Source organism: Zosterops lateralis (assembly GCF_965231275.1).
Source record: "Zosterops lateralis genome assembly, chromosome: 3".
Lineage (NCBI taxonomy): Eukaryota > Metazoa > Chordata > Aves > Passeriformes > Zosteropidae > Zosterops > Zosterops lateralis.
The window spans coordinates 51,350,928-51,364,030 of NC_139764.1; the positions used below are offsets into that span (position 1 = coordinate 51,350,928).

The 13,103-nt window shown below is 41.5% G+C and overlaps 2 protein-coding genes across 3 annotated transcripts in view; both read left to right on the forward strand.

Annotated features, from left to right (window-relative positions):
• Positions 1-222: 222 nt before the first annotated feature.
• GJE1 (gap junction protein epsilon 1) lies at positions 223-4,385 on the forward strand. Its single transcript, XM_083856081.1, has 3 exons — positions 223-333; positions 951-1,133; positions 1,522-4,385. The coding sequence occupies exons 1-3, from the start codon at positions 295-297 to the stop codon at positions 1,915-1,917; spliced, it is 618 nt and encodes a 205-aa protein (XP_083712207.1). The 5' UTR covers positions 223-294; the 3' UTR covers positions 1,918-4,385.
• A 2,957-nt stretch (positions 4,386-7,342) lies between these two features.
• The window catches only part of VTA1 (vesicle trafficking 1), a 38,110-nt gene continuing 32,349 nt past the window's right edge, over positions 7,343-13,103 (forward strand). For both annotated transcript variants that reach the window (XM_083856079.1, XM_083856080.1), the window contains exon 1: positions 7,343-7,461. In XM_083856079.1, the coding sequence (XP_083712205.1) occupies positions 7,344-7,461 (118 nt within the window). In that variant the 5' untranslated portion in view covers position 7,343. The remainder of the gene's footprint in view (positions 7,462-13,103) is intronic.

Here is a 13,103-nt window from a genome sequence, read left to right on the forward strand (position 1 = left end):
GGTCGGTGCAGCGGGGACCCGGGCAGGGGCAGGGGCAGGGACAAGGGCAGGGGCAGGCGCGCAGCCGATGGCGGGGCAGTGGCAGTGGTGGTGGCGGTGGCGGGGCTGCTGACGGCGCTGCCCGGGGATTATCGGCGGGCACTCGCCGGCCCTGCTGTTGCTGCCCCCGCTGCCGCCCGAGCCGGGGCCCCGCCCGGGCCAAAGGGCGGAGCGAGCCGGGGCCGGGCCGGGGTCGGGCCCAGGGCGGGCTCCGGCTCCGGCCGCCGCCGCCCACACAGGGCACCTTACCCAGCCATGTCCCCCAACTACATCCGGAGCTTCTCGGAGGGATGTGTGAGTACGCGGGGCGCCCCCCTGGCCCCGACCGCAGCGGGGTCTGGCCCCGAACCCGCGGAGCCCCCCCGCCCCTGGGCCCGGCCCGCGGTGCCCCCCCCGACCCCCCGCCCGCCGGCGCTCTCGGCCCAGCACGGCCGGACCGGGCCCCGAGCGGGGCGACCACCGCCCCTTTGGGGATGCTGAACTTTAATTTGCGGGAATAAGTGTGGTGCTAAGCGTGGTTGGGTTTGCTGGCGGCGCGGCGGTCCGCGCTTTGCCGTCACCTGACATCACATGAATGAATCAGGACAACAGCAGAACGAATAGCCTTTGGGTCGAAGCGCTCAGCTCCGTCTGGCGCCTTCTGCAGCCCCGGAATACAGATAAAGGCGGTGAAACAAATGAACTGGCAAGTGCTAGACAAATTAACGTTTATGTGAAGTTAGTGGGAACAATAAAATGTTGTAAGACATTATTTTGTTAGAGAGCTACTGCACCTTTCATAGGCAAACTGTATCCTTTAGAACAAGTAGAATAAAATAAATATTTTAGATTACGAAAAAGAGCATGTAGACCTCCAACAATAACACTGTTCATTTTTGTTTTACATGTTGAATGAACCCTCTGATGTGCAGCTCAGGCCGCCAACAGTAATTGGACAATTCCACACTCTTTTTTTTGGCTCAATTCGAATGTTTTTCCTTGGTGTTTTGGGCTTTGCTGTTTATGGAAATGAGGCATTGCATTTCAGCTGTGATCCAGACAAGAGAGAGGTTAATCTTTTCTGTTACAACCAGTTCAGACCTATAACTCCTCAGGTAAATATTTTTTCCCTTTTTTTTTTTCATGGTAAAAATCCAATGCAAAAAAAGATGCAAAAATTAAAACATGATTGTTGAAGTACTAACTGACTAGGCTAATTATCACTAGCTTTTTTCATTAATATTTTCCTTTAAATATTTCTTTATCTGTGACTAAGTATGGAGCTGTGCTTCCTGTCCTTCAAAATAGCCCTCATGTTTCAGAACCCAACTAAATTTTTCAAAACAAAACATAATTGCTTTTTTACCTGTATTGTCATCTAAGTTTTTATAGATTTGATATGTTTTAAAAACAGACTTGCAAAATGTTCCAATATGCATGTGTTTTAGGCTGTTCCAAAGCAGTTGTAAATGATCTGACAGCTACATTTCTGCTACATTTTAGGTATTCTGGGCATTACAGCTGGTGATTGTACTGGTACCTGGAGCCTTTTTTCATCTTTATGCTGCTTGTAAGAGCATCAAACAGGAAGATATTCTCCAAAAGTCATCCTACACTGGTTTTTATATCTTCTCTGTTTTCTTAAGGATTGTCCTTGAAGTTGTGGCTTTTTGGCTTCAGATTCAGCTCTTTGGTTTCAAAGTGAACGCAATCTACATGTGCGATGTGGGAGCACTTGAAAAAAAGTTTAACATTACGCGGTGCATGGTGCCAGAGCACTTTGAAAAGACAATCTTTCTTATTGCAATGTACACATTTACTGTGATTACAGTAATCTTGTGTGTTGCTGAAATTTTTGAGATCACATGTAGAAGGCTAGGTTTCTTAAAAACTCAGTGATGTCAACCACTTGCACTCATTTACTGCTCTGTCCACCTGCAGTTTTGTAACAGTGATTTCAAATCACAGCAAAAAACATCTTCTGTCCTCTATGCTGCGCTGCAGAAGAGAGCCACACTCATGATTACTGAGGCAGAATAGTCACTTGACATATACTCCTTATCTAAAAACTTGAACACTATGAGAACAGTCTTTGTTTCCGTGTCAGGGTCAAAGGCACTAAGATCTCCAAGAGCAATATATTTTCATGACCTGCAGCCTAGGACAGTTCTGCCTCCAGAGGAGTGTCTGTGAGAGAGGAGAAGGTTGTTTACAAACATACTTCTATTCACAGCCTTTCTGAACACATGCCATTGGAGATAATAAGGTCATTGCCCTTCTAGAAAAAATCACTGCAAATTTCTTACATGTTCTTATGGCTGAGAATTGAACAACAATAGTGGATACTCTCTGGGTACTAGAAAGCATTTGAGCATCTTCCCAGGAAGTACCACTGAGATGCAACCTGCATCTCAGCCCCCAGGGGCAGAGACTCCTGGTTAGGCTTTGGTGACAACATATCCATTGATATCAATTTACTTTGCAGAGGGTCAGCTGTCACCTGCTGGCTCAGAATCTCCTTTTAAAAGTGTAAGAGTAGTATGGAATTCTTTGTGCTGACTCCAATGCCTCATTGTGTTTTGGCTTACCTTGTAGAAGATTTTTACCAATTTAGTATGATCACATTTTGAAGGAGGAGAAGGGCTTCCTAATTTTGCATAAGCAGCTTAAAATTGTGTTGTGGTTTGAAAGCAAAATGAGTGAGAGGCTCCAAGTCAGAGATACAATTTAATAAGAAGAAAGGTAAAAAGGTAAAAATAAAATAAATGCAATAACACAAAGGACCACTGACAGAGTCAGAATACAACCTGAGCAGGATGGTGGAAGCAGTCCAGATGAGGTGCTCTTCCTGAAGCAGTGATCCTGTAGAAAGGTCTGGTAGCTCTGGTCGTCTGGGAATCCAGTAGGTAAGGGCTCCTTGCACTGTTCCAAATCCCAGCTTATATCCAGGTGAGAATGCTTGGCTCCTCCCCCTGGGCAGAGCATCTCACAATGGGATGATGAGTTGTGAAGTGGGTCCTTGATGGCCCATTAAACAGAGATAACTCCTGGAGGGAGTTACCTGTGAGTCATGGGCAAGGCGTTAATGGGCCATTAGCAGAAGACAGCCCAACACTAGAGCACTGCCCCACTTGGTTTTAACAGTTCATGAAGATGGTGATAGAATACTTTGTGTACATCCTACACTACAACCCAGGACAAAGTGTCAAAATAAAATCTTGGAGAAAAGCTTTTCCTAGGCCCAATCATGATTTGATTTCAATGCGTTTTGCTTGTGTGTGACTGCAGAATTGGGCCCACAAAATTTTCTGCTGTTTGTGTCACATCTAACTTTTTCTTGCTCTGACCAAAGCTGCTAGAATAAGATGGAAAAAAGAACTCTGCATATTAAAATTTTTCTATGCAGTAAGTGTATTTGGTCAAGTTAGGTCTCAAACTTTATAAGGGAATCAGATCCTTTTGTGTGCAGCAGCTTCTTCTTAAGGGCTAATAAACATATTAAATTTAGAAGTGATTTCCTTGTGCTGAAGTGAGATAAAGGAAATAAAACAGATTTCAGAATCAGAAAGAAAGGATGAGGTAGTTTCTCTGTATAAAATATCTACAAATAGCAATAATAGCAATCAGTCCTTTTCCATTTGTTTTTCAAGCATAAAAAGCTGAGATCCTGGTAACAGAATTTGTATCATTTCAGAAACATTTAGAAAATTCTGGAAAAATTCTTACCAAATGTTTTACGATCAAGTGTTAGTTAATAAGTCCCAAACATAGCCTTGTAATTCTAACCCAAAAAAGTAAACCTGCTAAATAAATGGAATAGCAAGTTTTAGGTGTCTTGGATTTGATTGAATCTGGGCCGTTTAAAACAAAGTGGGCTAAAACTAGATGTGTGATTTTTTTAATACGCTGATCAAGAACAAGACAATATATTTCAATACATTTGCTGTATTAAAGCATTAATATTATTTTTCCCTATGGAAATAAGTTATACATTGTCTTAAATGTCCACTCAAAGCTATTGATTAATGCAATATTAAACTAGTTATTTGATATTTGCAAGCATCACAAGTGAAATAAAAATCACTGTGTTCAGTTCTTGTTTGAATAATATGCCATGGTCTTTTGTTGATACATGTTTAATTTTTCACTGTATATATCAATATCCATGTGTAATTATTCTTTACAATTGAAACTTGTAATCTCAGGTAAAAAAAAATATAAAAACATACAGTATATAGAACTGCTAAGAAAAAGAATTTACTTTCATGTTCTAGGTACAGTTGTTACCAATGGTACACAAATCCCACTTCATCAGTTATTTGTATAATAATAGTTATTTGTATAGTAATAAAATAACTGAATCACAACCTTGTCAGTATTTTCCCTGGTGCTTAATATGTCATTGCTTGCTGTTCTTCTGTAAATTTCCAAACACATCAGAAGAGTGCCAAGACCCCCAAGCCCTCAGAACTTCTTTAAGTCCTTGTTACCATCAAGAGCCTTGAAAAACAAGTACTGACATGGGACTGCCTGAGGATCCCTGGAGTGCTTTAGGAGCAGAGTTACCCAGCACCATGGCCTTTCTTTTTGTGATCAGATTCCGGAACATATTAAAAATTTTCCTTCTTCCAAAACCAATTTTTTTTTTCTGCATTTCTTGGAATTGAAATTGTCAAATTCCTCAGTCTTTCATTAAAAAAAAAAAAAAAGGAAGTGCATTATTGCCTTTTAGTGCAAATGTTTCTGTGCCTGAATCTGCCATTAGTTTCTGGAACATGTTGATGGAGATACTATGTCCATGTAAAGAAATCATTTCCCCATGGATGTCAACACTTCTCTTTCCTATATTTGCCATTTGTTTTCCAGTGCTTGTATTCTCAAGTGTCTCTAAACTTTTCTTTTGCTTAGTCTTCCAAACTCCCACTACATTCATGCTCATTTACATTGTTTTCTATCGGCTTCCTTCCACCTTTACTTCCTCTGAGATTGATATGTCTTATGCATTTTTTAGCATTGAGTTGATTTTTGCTCAGCAAATACTTGCTTAGCAAGTATTTGAGATAATCATGAAGGGTTTGTTTTTTTTTTTTCTTTTTGCGATTAAGAAAGGAATTATATCATATGCTTGGGGATTCTTTGATTCAATTCTGTTTCTTTACACAGTGAACATGAAGTCCTGTCTCCCAGAACACTGAGGAAGCATTTTTGTTGCTTACATCAGGTTCACACTGTAAGTGCTTCTTTGACTTTTTCATTGTTTTCCACCATACTCTAGCCATCTAATTTTCACAGAGAGCACTCAAAGCAATCCCCAGCTCATGTGTTTGCAGTCAGTTTTGTCTCTAGTCAGACATCATGACCATTTTAGTTCTCATTTAACAAAGAGCTGTAATTGTGATGTGATTGCATTTACATCAAAGGTATAGCTGCTCTGGGCCAGCCAGTTTCTAGTGTAGCACCAGAGCATCCCACACAGTCCTGTAACCACTCCCTGTTCTGTTCCTTTCATGGATTCCTCTCCTCTGTTCAGACATCATTTCCCCTCAGTTCCCTTTTTGACACACTTACACGTCAGCAATGAGACAATGCAGCCACCTCTCTTTCCCTGTGCCTCCCTCCAACATGGACCTTTCTTTATGCCCTGGAGCACTGACATTCTCCTCTGCAAGCAAACACTCTGAGATCAAGAAGAGGTTCGGCAAAAGGACTACCTAAAAGAAATTTAAAAGTAGCTTTAACTATGCCATCAGAAAGAGGTAATAGACACTAAAATAATTCATATTGCAATAACTTGTGAGATCCATTTGAAACCATTTTGCTTCAACAGTTCACATTTCTTTTGCTGTTCTTATCCCCTGTCTGCAAAGCCAGAAATTCCTGGCGGCTCCTATGAGAAAAAGTTATCTGGGAAGTGGTGATCCTATGAGATGCACATTCCAGGGCTGACAGACTTTCTGACAGTCACCAGGAAGCAGCCCAGTCCTATTAGCCAGGCCATGGTAGTATTGCAAAATGTGGAATATGTTAAATTTTCTTACGAAAGGATTTTCTTTGATGTTTAATCTTTGAATACTTTCAAGCTTAATCAACAACGAGGGAGATTTAATCCATGAAAACAGACAGCAGCTAACAAGCAAGCTCTAACTGATGTCCAAGTGTTAGAAAAACAAATCACTTGGCGTAGAATTGCCTCATTTACCAGGTTTACATTGTTTGCTAGGTTTAGAGTTTGACATTTTTCATCAATCTCAGACCCTGGAAGAGGTTAACAAGCTTGAGAAGAAGGATGCTCACTGATAGTTGACACATGAAATGCAGAATTTACAGGCCACAGGGCCATTTGACAGAACTCACAAAATAAAGAAGAAACTAATAAGGTAACTCAGTAACTGTGCTGCAATCAGCTCCAGCTGGATAAAAGGTAATTCTGGCAGGGGGAGATCCTGGCCACCAGCTCACAGACCAGTGACCCAAGAAAACCAGTGACTCAAATGAGAAAGACTAAACATGCTCAGTAATTAGCATAAGAAGCAAGGGAGTCATTAACTAACAGAAGACAGAAAACTAAATAATAAGAGAACTATATAACCTGTAACCTTTGTTTGCTAAAATGTATAAATAGTAAAGTGTTGATAGTTGGGGTGCTTGATTTATGGAATACCCCCAAACACTCGGGCTTGCATAACTCTGAAATGAATAATCAATGTCTCTCTTGAGTGTGCATTTATTGGCTTGTTGCACACCAGGTAACTAATCCGATTTTTGCAGACGGGTTTTTGGGGATGAAGGGCAGAGGCCCAGAAGTAAAGGCACAGTTCAGGCCCAAAGGGCTTCACCGTCCTTGGTGTGCCTTGGCACAGCCCACGGAGAAGCAGCTTCAGTCTGAGAAGGGGTTTTCTTTGCAGGTGTCCCTCCAGAGGCCAGGCCTGCACAGCTCTCCGGGCTGGCCGGTCAAAGGAAGGGAGTCAGAAGCGATGGGGAGGGCGTCACTGCTCGGCCGGGGCCAGGCGGCCCTTCCACCGCCGAGCCGGGGAGCAGCCCCGAGGTCCGCCGCCCTTCCTCACGGCTGCCGGGGGACGCGTTTAAAGCACTAAGGGGCCACGCAGGTGGCGCTTGAGAATGTAGGTCCCCAAAGACAGACAGATAGACGGACGGACAGACGGACGGACGGATAGCCCCGCCCGCCCCCTCCCGGCCAGCAGGGGGCGCTCCCCGGGCCCCGCCGCCCGCCCGCCCGCCCGCCCACGGCGCCCGAGGCGGAAGCGGAAGCGGCGCGCGCCAGCCCCGGGAGCGAGAGCCCCGCGCCGCCGCCGCCGCCCGCGCCCATGGCGGCCCCCGCGCTGCCCGCGCTGCCCCCGCTGCCGCCGCAGCTCAAGAGCATCCAGCACCATCTGCGGACCGCGCAGGAGCTGGACAAGCGCGAGCCCGTGGTGGCGTACTACTGTGAGTGAGGAGGCGGCCGCGGCGCCGTCCCGCCGGGCCCGGCCCGACCCGGCCCGGCCGCCGCTGCCCCGGGCGGAGCGCCCCTCCCCGGGCCGCCCGCGGGGTGCGCGGAAACGCGGGCGGGGAAAGCCCCACCTCTGGGCGGTGCGGGGTGGTCGCGCTGTGCCTCGGCTGCCGCTGCGGCCCCACCCGCCCGTCCTGTGCTCCGGCGTGCGGAGCTAAAGCCGCTTGGCAGCCCGGCCGCCTCCTGGTGCGCCGCCCTGTAATGCGGTCCCGAGCGGACTGGCCTAAGAGTGTGGCAAAAAATAACATTCAAGAGCCTTTTCACAGGTTTTGTTCTCCTGAAAAGACCTCCCTTCTCGCCCGTGTAACCCTGAATAAGTACTTTGAGTTTGAGAATCTTTAGTGCTGTTAGAAGCTTTAATTTTCTTTTCAGTGAGGCTTTGTCACTTTCTCGAGGTTCTCAAAAGGGAGCGAGTGGTTTGCGCTTTTTTTGCTTCTTTCACCGAAATGAACACAGCAACACCTTACTGTAAAACTTCCAAATTAATATGAAGACTTTTCAAGCTGATGTGGCTTCTAAGCTAATGTTTGTCAGCAGGGACTGTGAGCCTTTCTAAAAGACTTTGCATAGTGAATTGAGAAATGTAAGCTTGCTGTTAGTCTTAAATTCTGTTCCAGTTAAGCCACCCTTGTAAAGGGTGTAAGACAAGCAGATCACCAGAAATATATGTTTATGTTGTTGACAGCCCATCCTTTAGGGGAAGGAAGATGGGTCATCACATCATTGGTATTTTTATTGAGATAAGAGGTCATTCGAAGGATGATTGGCTTGACTTCAGGAAGAATAAAATAAAAAAAAAGATGTAAAACTGTCAGTTTTTCTTTGTAAGGTGATCTTAATTTAGAAGAATGATTCATGAAATTCAGGTTTCAGATAGCTCTGAAAAAACTCTCATCTGAGTGATGGAAGAATAATTTTACTTTTTCCGTGTTACACAGGAATAGTGTGCTAAGGTGGAAAAGTGCAGCCAGGAAGGTGAGGTAGCCACGTTTTAAAACGCTGGACGTTCTCAGTAGTACTCACTCTTTATTTACTGGAAAAACACAGGACCAGTGACACTGTGTGAGAGGAAGCACCAGCTAGGTCAAGTTGCACAGGGTTTTGTTTGTTTGTTTTTCTTTATTTCTTTGGATTGTTCTGTCTGGCTGTACAAGAAAATGACATGCATTAGTGTAGGTGATAAAATACAAGCCTGTTTTAAACCAGAAATGTTTTAATGTACATTCTCTACTTTCTTTTGTCTTTTGCATTCTGAAACTTGCGTCTTAGTGTAGAGGAAAAAAAGCCTATGTTGGAGAATTACCATTTTTTGTAAAGTCTTTTGCCTTGTCTGTACTAAGTAGTCTGAAAATCTTTTCGTTTGATTACTTCAACACATCTGGTTCATTACTGAATATAGCAAAGACTGTACTCTAGAGGTATCTGTTTCATTACAGTATTACGTAAAGTAAAAAGCACTGACGCCTCTTTTTCACGTTAGGTCTTGCTCAGATCCTTTGTTTTTTTAAATACACAGAGGAGAAGAATTTGTTTTCACCAACGTTCCACCGATGACACTTATTTCCTCTCATGGTGGATGAGTTTGTCTCGATTGACGAACATGCAGTACTCCTGCTCCGTAGGGTTGGGGTTTTTCTCTTCATTTAGTTCTGGCTTTGAAGCAAAAGTAAAGTTTATGAACCATTAATTTTTAACGTCACAGGTTTGGAATAATTACGTGGAATCCCAGAGTATTAATTATTAATATTGCTGCTGTGAATAATAAAAGCTTTACTAAAAAGATTTTTAGAAGTGTAGAGCAGGGGATACAAAAAAATTTCAGGGCTCTTTTCAGATAATGTTTTGAAAGCAATGCAGATTTGGTTAAAACAACGCTTCTCATTAGATGCTTCACTGAAAAAAGTGAGCATCTCTTTGTTGAGCCTTCGAAATGGTTTTCAGAGGCGCTCTGTACATTTTTTGTAATATATTGTGTGGAAGGAATAGAAGAAAAGTCTGTGTGTGTTGGATTTTGTGGTGTTCTCTGCACTGGCAGAGAGGCTCCACCAGCCTCATCTGCAGGCACATGCCTGGCACCCTGTGTGCCCCAGGGCCAGGGGGTGCTGTGGCCTGTGTCTGGAATCCTGCATGTCCCAGGACCAGGGGGCTGGTGAGCCCTGTGTCTGGAATCCTACATGTCCCAGGACCAGGGGGCTGGTGAGCCCTGTGTCTGGAATCCTACATGTCCCAGGACCAGGGGGCTGGTGAGGCACAGCAGAGTGCATGCACCCTGTGTTGAAAGGCCGTGTTCCATCACAAAGCTGCTTACACAATCACTCTGTGAGGGGGATCATTGGTTGGCTCATGGGTGTATCTACCAGTCTGAACAGTGATGTGTTTGTGGCTTTGGAATGTTGCCATAAGTGGTTCATACCCAGAAAAAAGCTTTGGTCACAATATTATTAACGTTGTCATGACACAGTAATTTTGCAGTATGGGCATATGTATGCTAGGTTTTGATTTATGTTAATTTTAGTTCAATTGCACTTTTATATGTCTAACAATAAGAGCTGTGACACAAATTAATTTGAGGATTGGAAGCAAGCGAACTCTGTCAAGATGTGTTTGCAACATAAAATATTGCTTTCTATACCTTAGCAATAAAATTTTCAGAGAAACTGTTTATTGCTCTTGTTACTGTTTCTGTCTCTCATCATAGGTGCTGTAGTGTACTCTTAAAGCTGGGAATTTATATGGCAGTTACATGATTTATTTGCATACACCTTTCTTTTTTTCTCTTGTGTGCAGTGTGCTTTGAGCATTAAGCTCAGAAAAATCAGTAATACCACCTAAAGAAAATGGTGTTGTCTGCCCTCTCATTCCCAACCCTAGAGTGCCTTAGAAGCAAATGTTGATGTAATAGTATGATAAAAGACAATAATAAGCTATTTTTCAGCCAGACCAATTCACTGCTGCTTAAACAGCTGTGTTCCTGCACAGACAAAGAAAAGGAACGAGACACTGGCCTGGGGCAAAGGCAGGACTCCTGCTTTTTTGGTACTGCTGGCATATGTTGATTTACAGAAACTGTAATTTAATTAACATTAATCTATTTTACACAATATAAATAGCTACAGCAGGGATTATTTGTCTTTTTTAACTGCCACATAATTTTCCACGTAAAAAATAAAATGTTGAATATTGATGTTCTTGTACACTGTAACACAACACTTTTTTGTTGTGGTACTTCCACATTGCAGAAATTAAAAAAACTGGTTTATTGCTAGTAATCCTGTGTAATCCATGAAACCTTCATTCCTAACCTCTTTTTTAGTTATTCAGAATATGATCAGTATCTTTATATGTTGTGTGTATACTGTTACCTTTTTAGCCCTATCTGTTGTTAGTAGATGGACATAATTGATTGAAGTAATTAAAATGTGTTTTTTTCCTGATAGTGTGCACCATAAATTCACATGGTTGTAACATTTCTTCTGCCCAGAACACAGACCGTAGAGAAATAAAGAGACCAGCTTTACTTTTTTAAAATTTTTTAGTAGGACATGACCTCACCGAAAAAGCCTCCTTTTAAAGAGATTAGACACTTTATGGTTAATATAAATATCCAGCACTCTGGTAATCTACCATTTTATTTTAAAATGCTTTCCTCCCCATATGATACTTTTTTTAGTTTTGTGTTATTTGTTAATCATTGTCATTAAGAATGTAGCTATTTCAGGTTCAGTAAAGGTCAGCTTATTCAGCAGGTATAATGGAATACCTGAAAATACTACATTGGTTGCCTAGCAAAGGGCAAATACGTAATTGGTAGTCAATAAAAACTCTTTTTATTAAAAACTTACTTGAGTCCAACTGTTTGACTACTTTGAGATATTAGTTTGCTGACACAAGGAGGCAGGCTCTGATAAAATAAATCTGGCCTGTAATAACTGAAGAAATCGTATCTCCAACTATGGCATAGGCAGTTGGACTGATGAGTTATTTTTATTAAAGAAATTGCAAGGTTTGAGAGGTAACTGTATCTTCCAAAAGCTTCAAGTTTGGAGTTAAAAGCAAGATTTTCCTCAATGGCTGTTGCTTCAGCCTTCCAGTGGCATTGTTAATCTCTTTGTAAAGATCAGTGGTAGTTTGTACTTACTGGACATTGATGTTCTAATTCAAAAGTATTGAGAGAATGCCAGGGAGTTGCCAGAAAAGGACTGATGTTTCATGAGCAGTGTTTGGACAGTCAGTGAATTAATGTGAGAAATTACGATTCGAGTAACTTTCAAAAAGCCAAGTGTGGTGATTTTTTCTTTACGGTCTACTAAACATCAGAAAACGATCATGTAAGATCAGTAGATGTGATCTGTATAAAAGAGGCGTGAAAAAAATCATCAGTTTTTAATTCCTGAAATGGAAAAGCATCAAAAAATGCTTCCAAAGGATTATACTCTTGTGTTAACATTAGTGGTTTTGTGAGATGAAGTGGGAGAGAAAAGCAAAAGAAGCAAGTTTTATTCCACACCTAGTTGACAATCCCTTGAACCAAAAATCATTCAGCTTTTAACAGAAATATCCATTTGTTAAATGTGACTGGCTTGTCACTTTCAAGTGTAGTCAGGCACCTGTGAAACAAGCGTCTCTCTGCATATGAATTATAAGAGTTTTTAGTACTGTTGTTATTATTACAAAAAAAAAAAATACCGTGAAGTTCATGGCGTGATTAAGAATTTGGGAAATACAGTTACTATGCAAGTTTACTACTGAAATACTGTTATTTTTTTGCCAATTCTTATCTTTACCAATCCAATTAGTCCTTCTTAACAGGGACTAATAATGGTCATATATTTTAATTGGGCTTTTAAAATATTAAGCGTTTTTTTTGTATCTTGATGCATTCTGAATGATTAATTTAGAAGATGCATGTAATTAAGAAGTATTAATATAATTAAAAGTAACTAGAATTTGGAGAGATTCAGCACATACTTAGGGACTTCATTTATACTGGGGTATTGTGGAATTGAAATGCATTAAAAAATGTGTAGAATTCCATATCTGATATGATCAAAGCCCTGAGCTTTCTGGTTTAAATAATCATCTTTTGTACTAGTTTTATATAGTCCAATTGTAAAAGTACATTTTCCGTATTCTCATATTCCTGGTGGCAGAAAACTATTTTGTGGGCTACGAATAGGACAAATGTTTTAAAGGCTTTTATTAGAGCTTGCATACAGAAGAATAGATTTAATCTGTTCTTTACTCAGGGTAAGTTAATATGTTTAAGTAAGATATCTAAGTAAATACCAATTTCATAATGTTCTGTGAGACTTATTTGTATTCTGCTATGAGTATAAGCTAAATTTTTTCTCAATTTATACTTTTCCCTTTGCTTTCTATTTTTTTTTTCTGTTTTCGGTCTGTTTTGCTCTGATTATTTCAGAGATCTTTAACTGGGGAAGACTGCTCTTAAAACTGCTTTGTTTGTGGAGACAAAAACTAAAAAAAGTGGTAGGAATAACAAAGATAATTGTATAAACCCCACAATCCTCAAAACAGACTGTGGGTAGTCGTAAAAATTAGGATGATATTAACTATT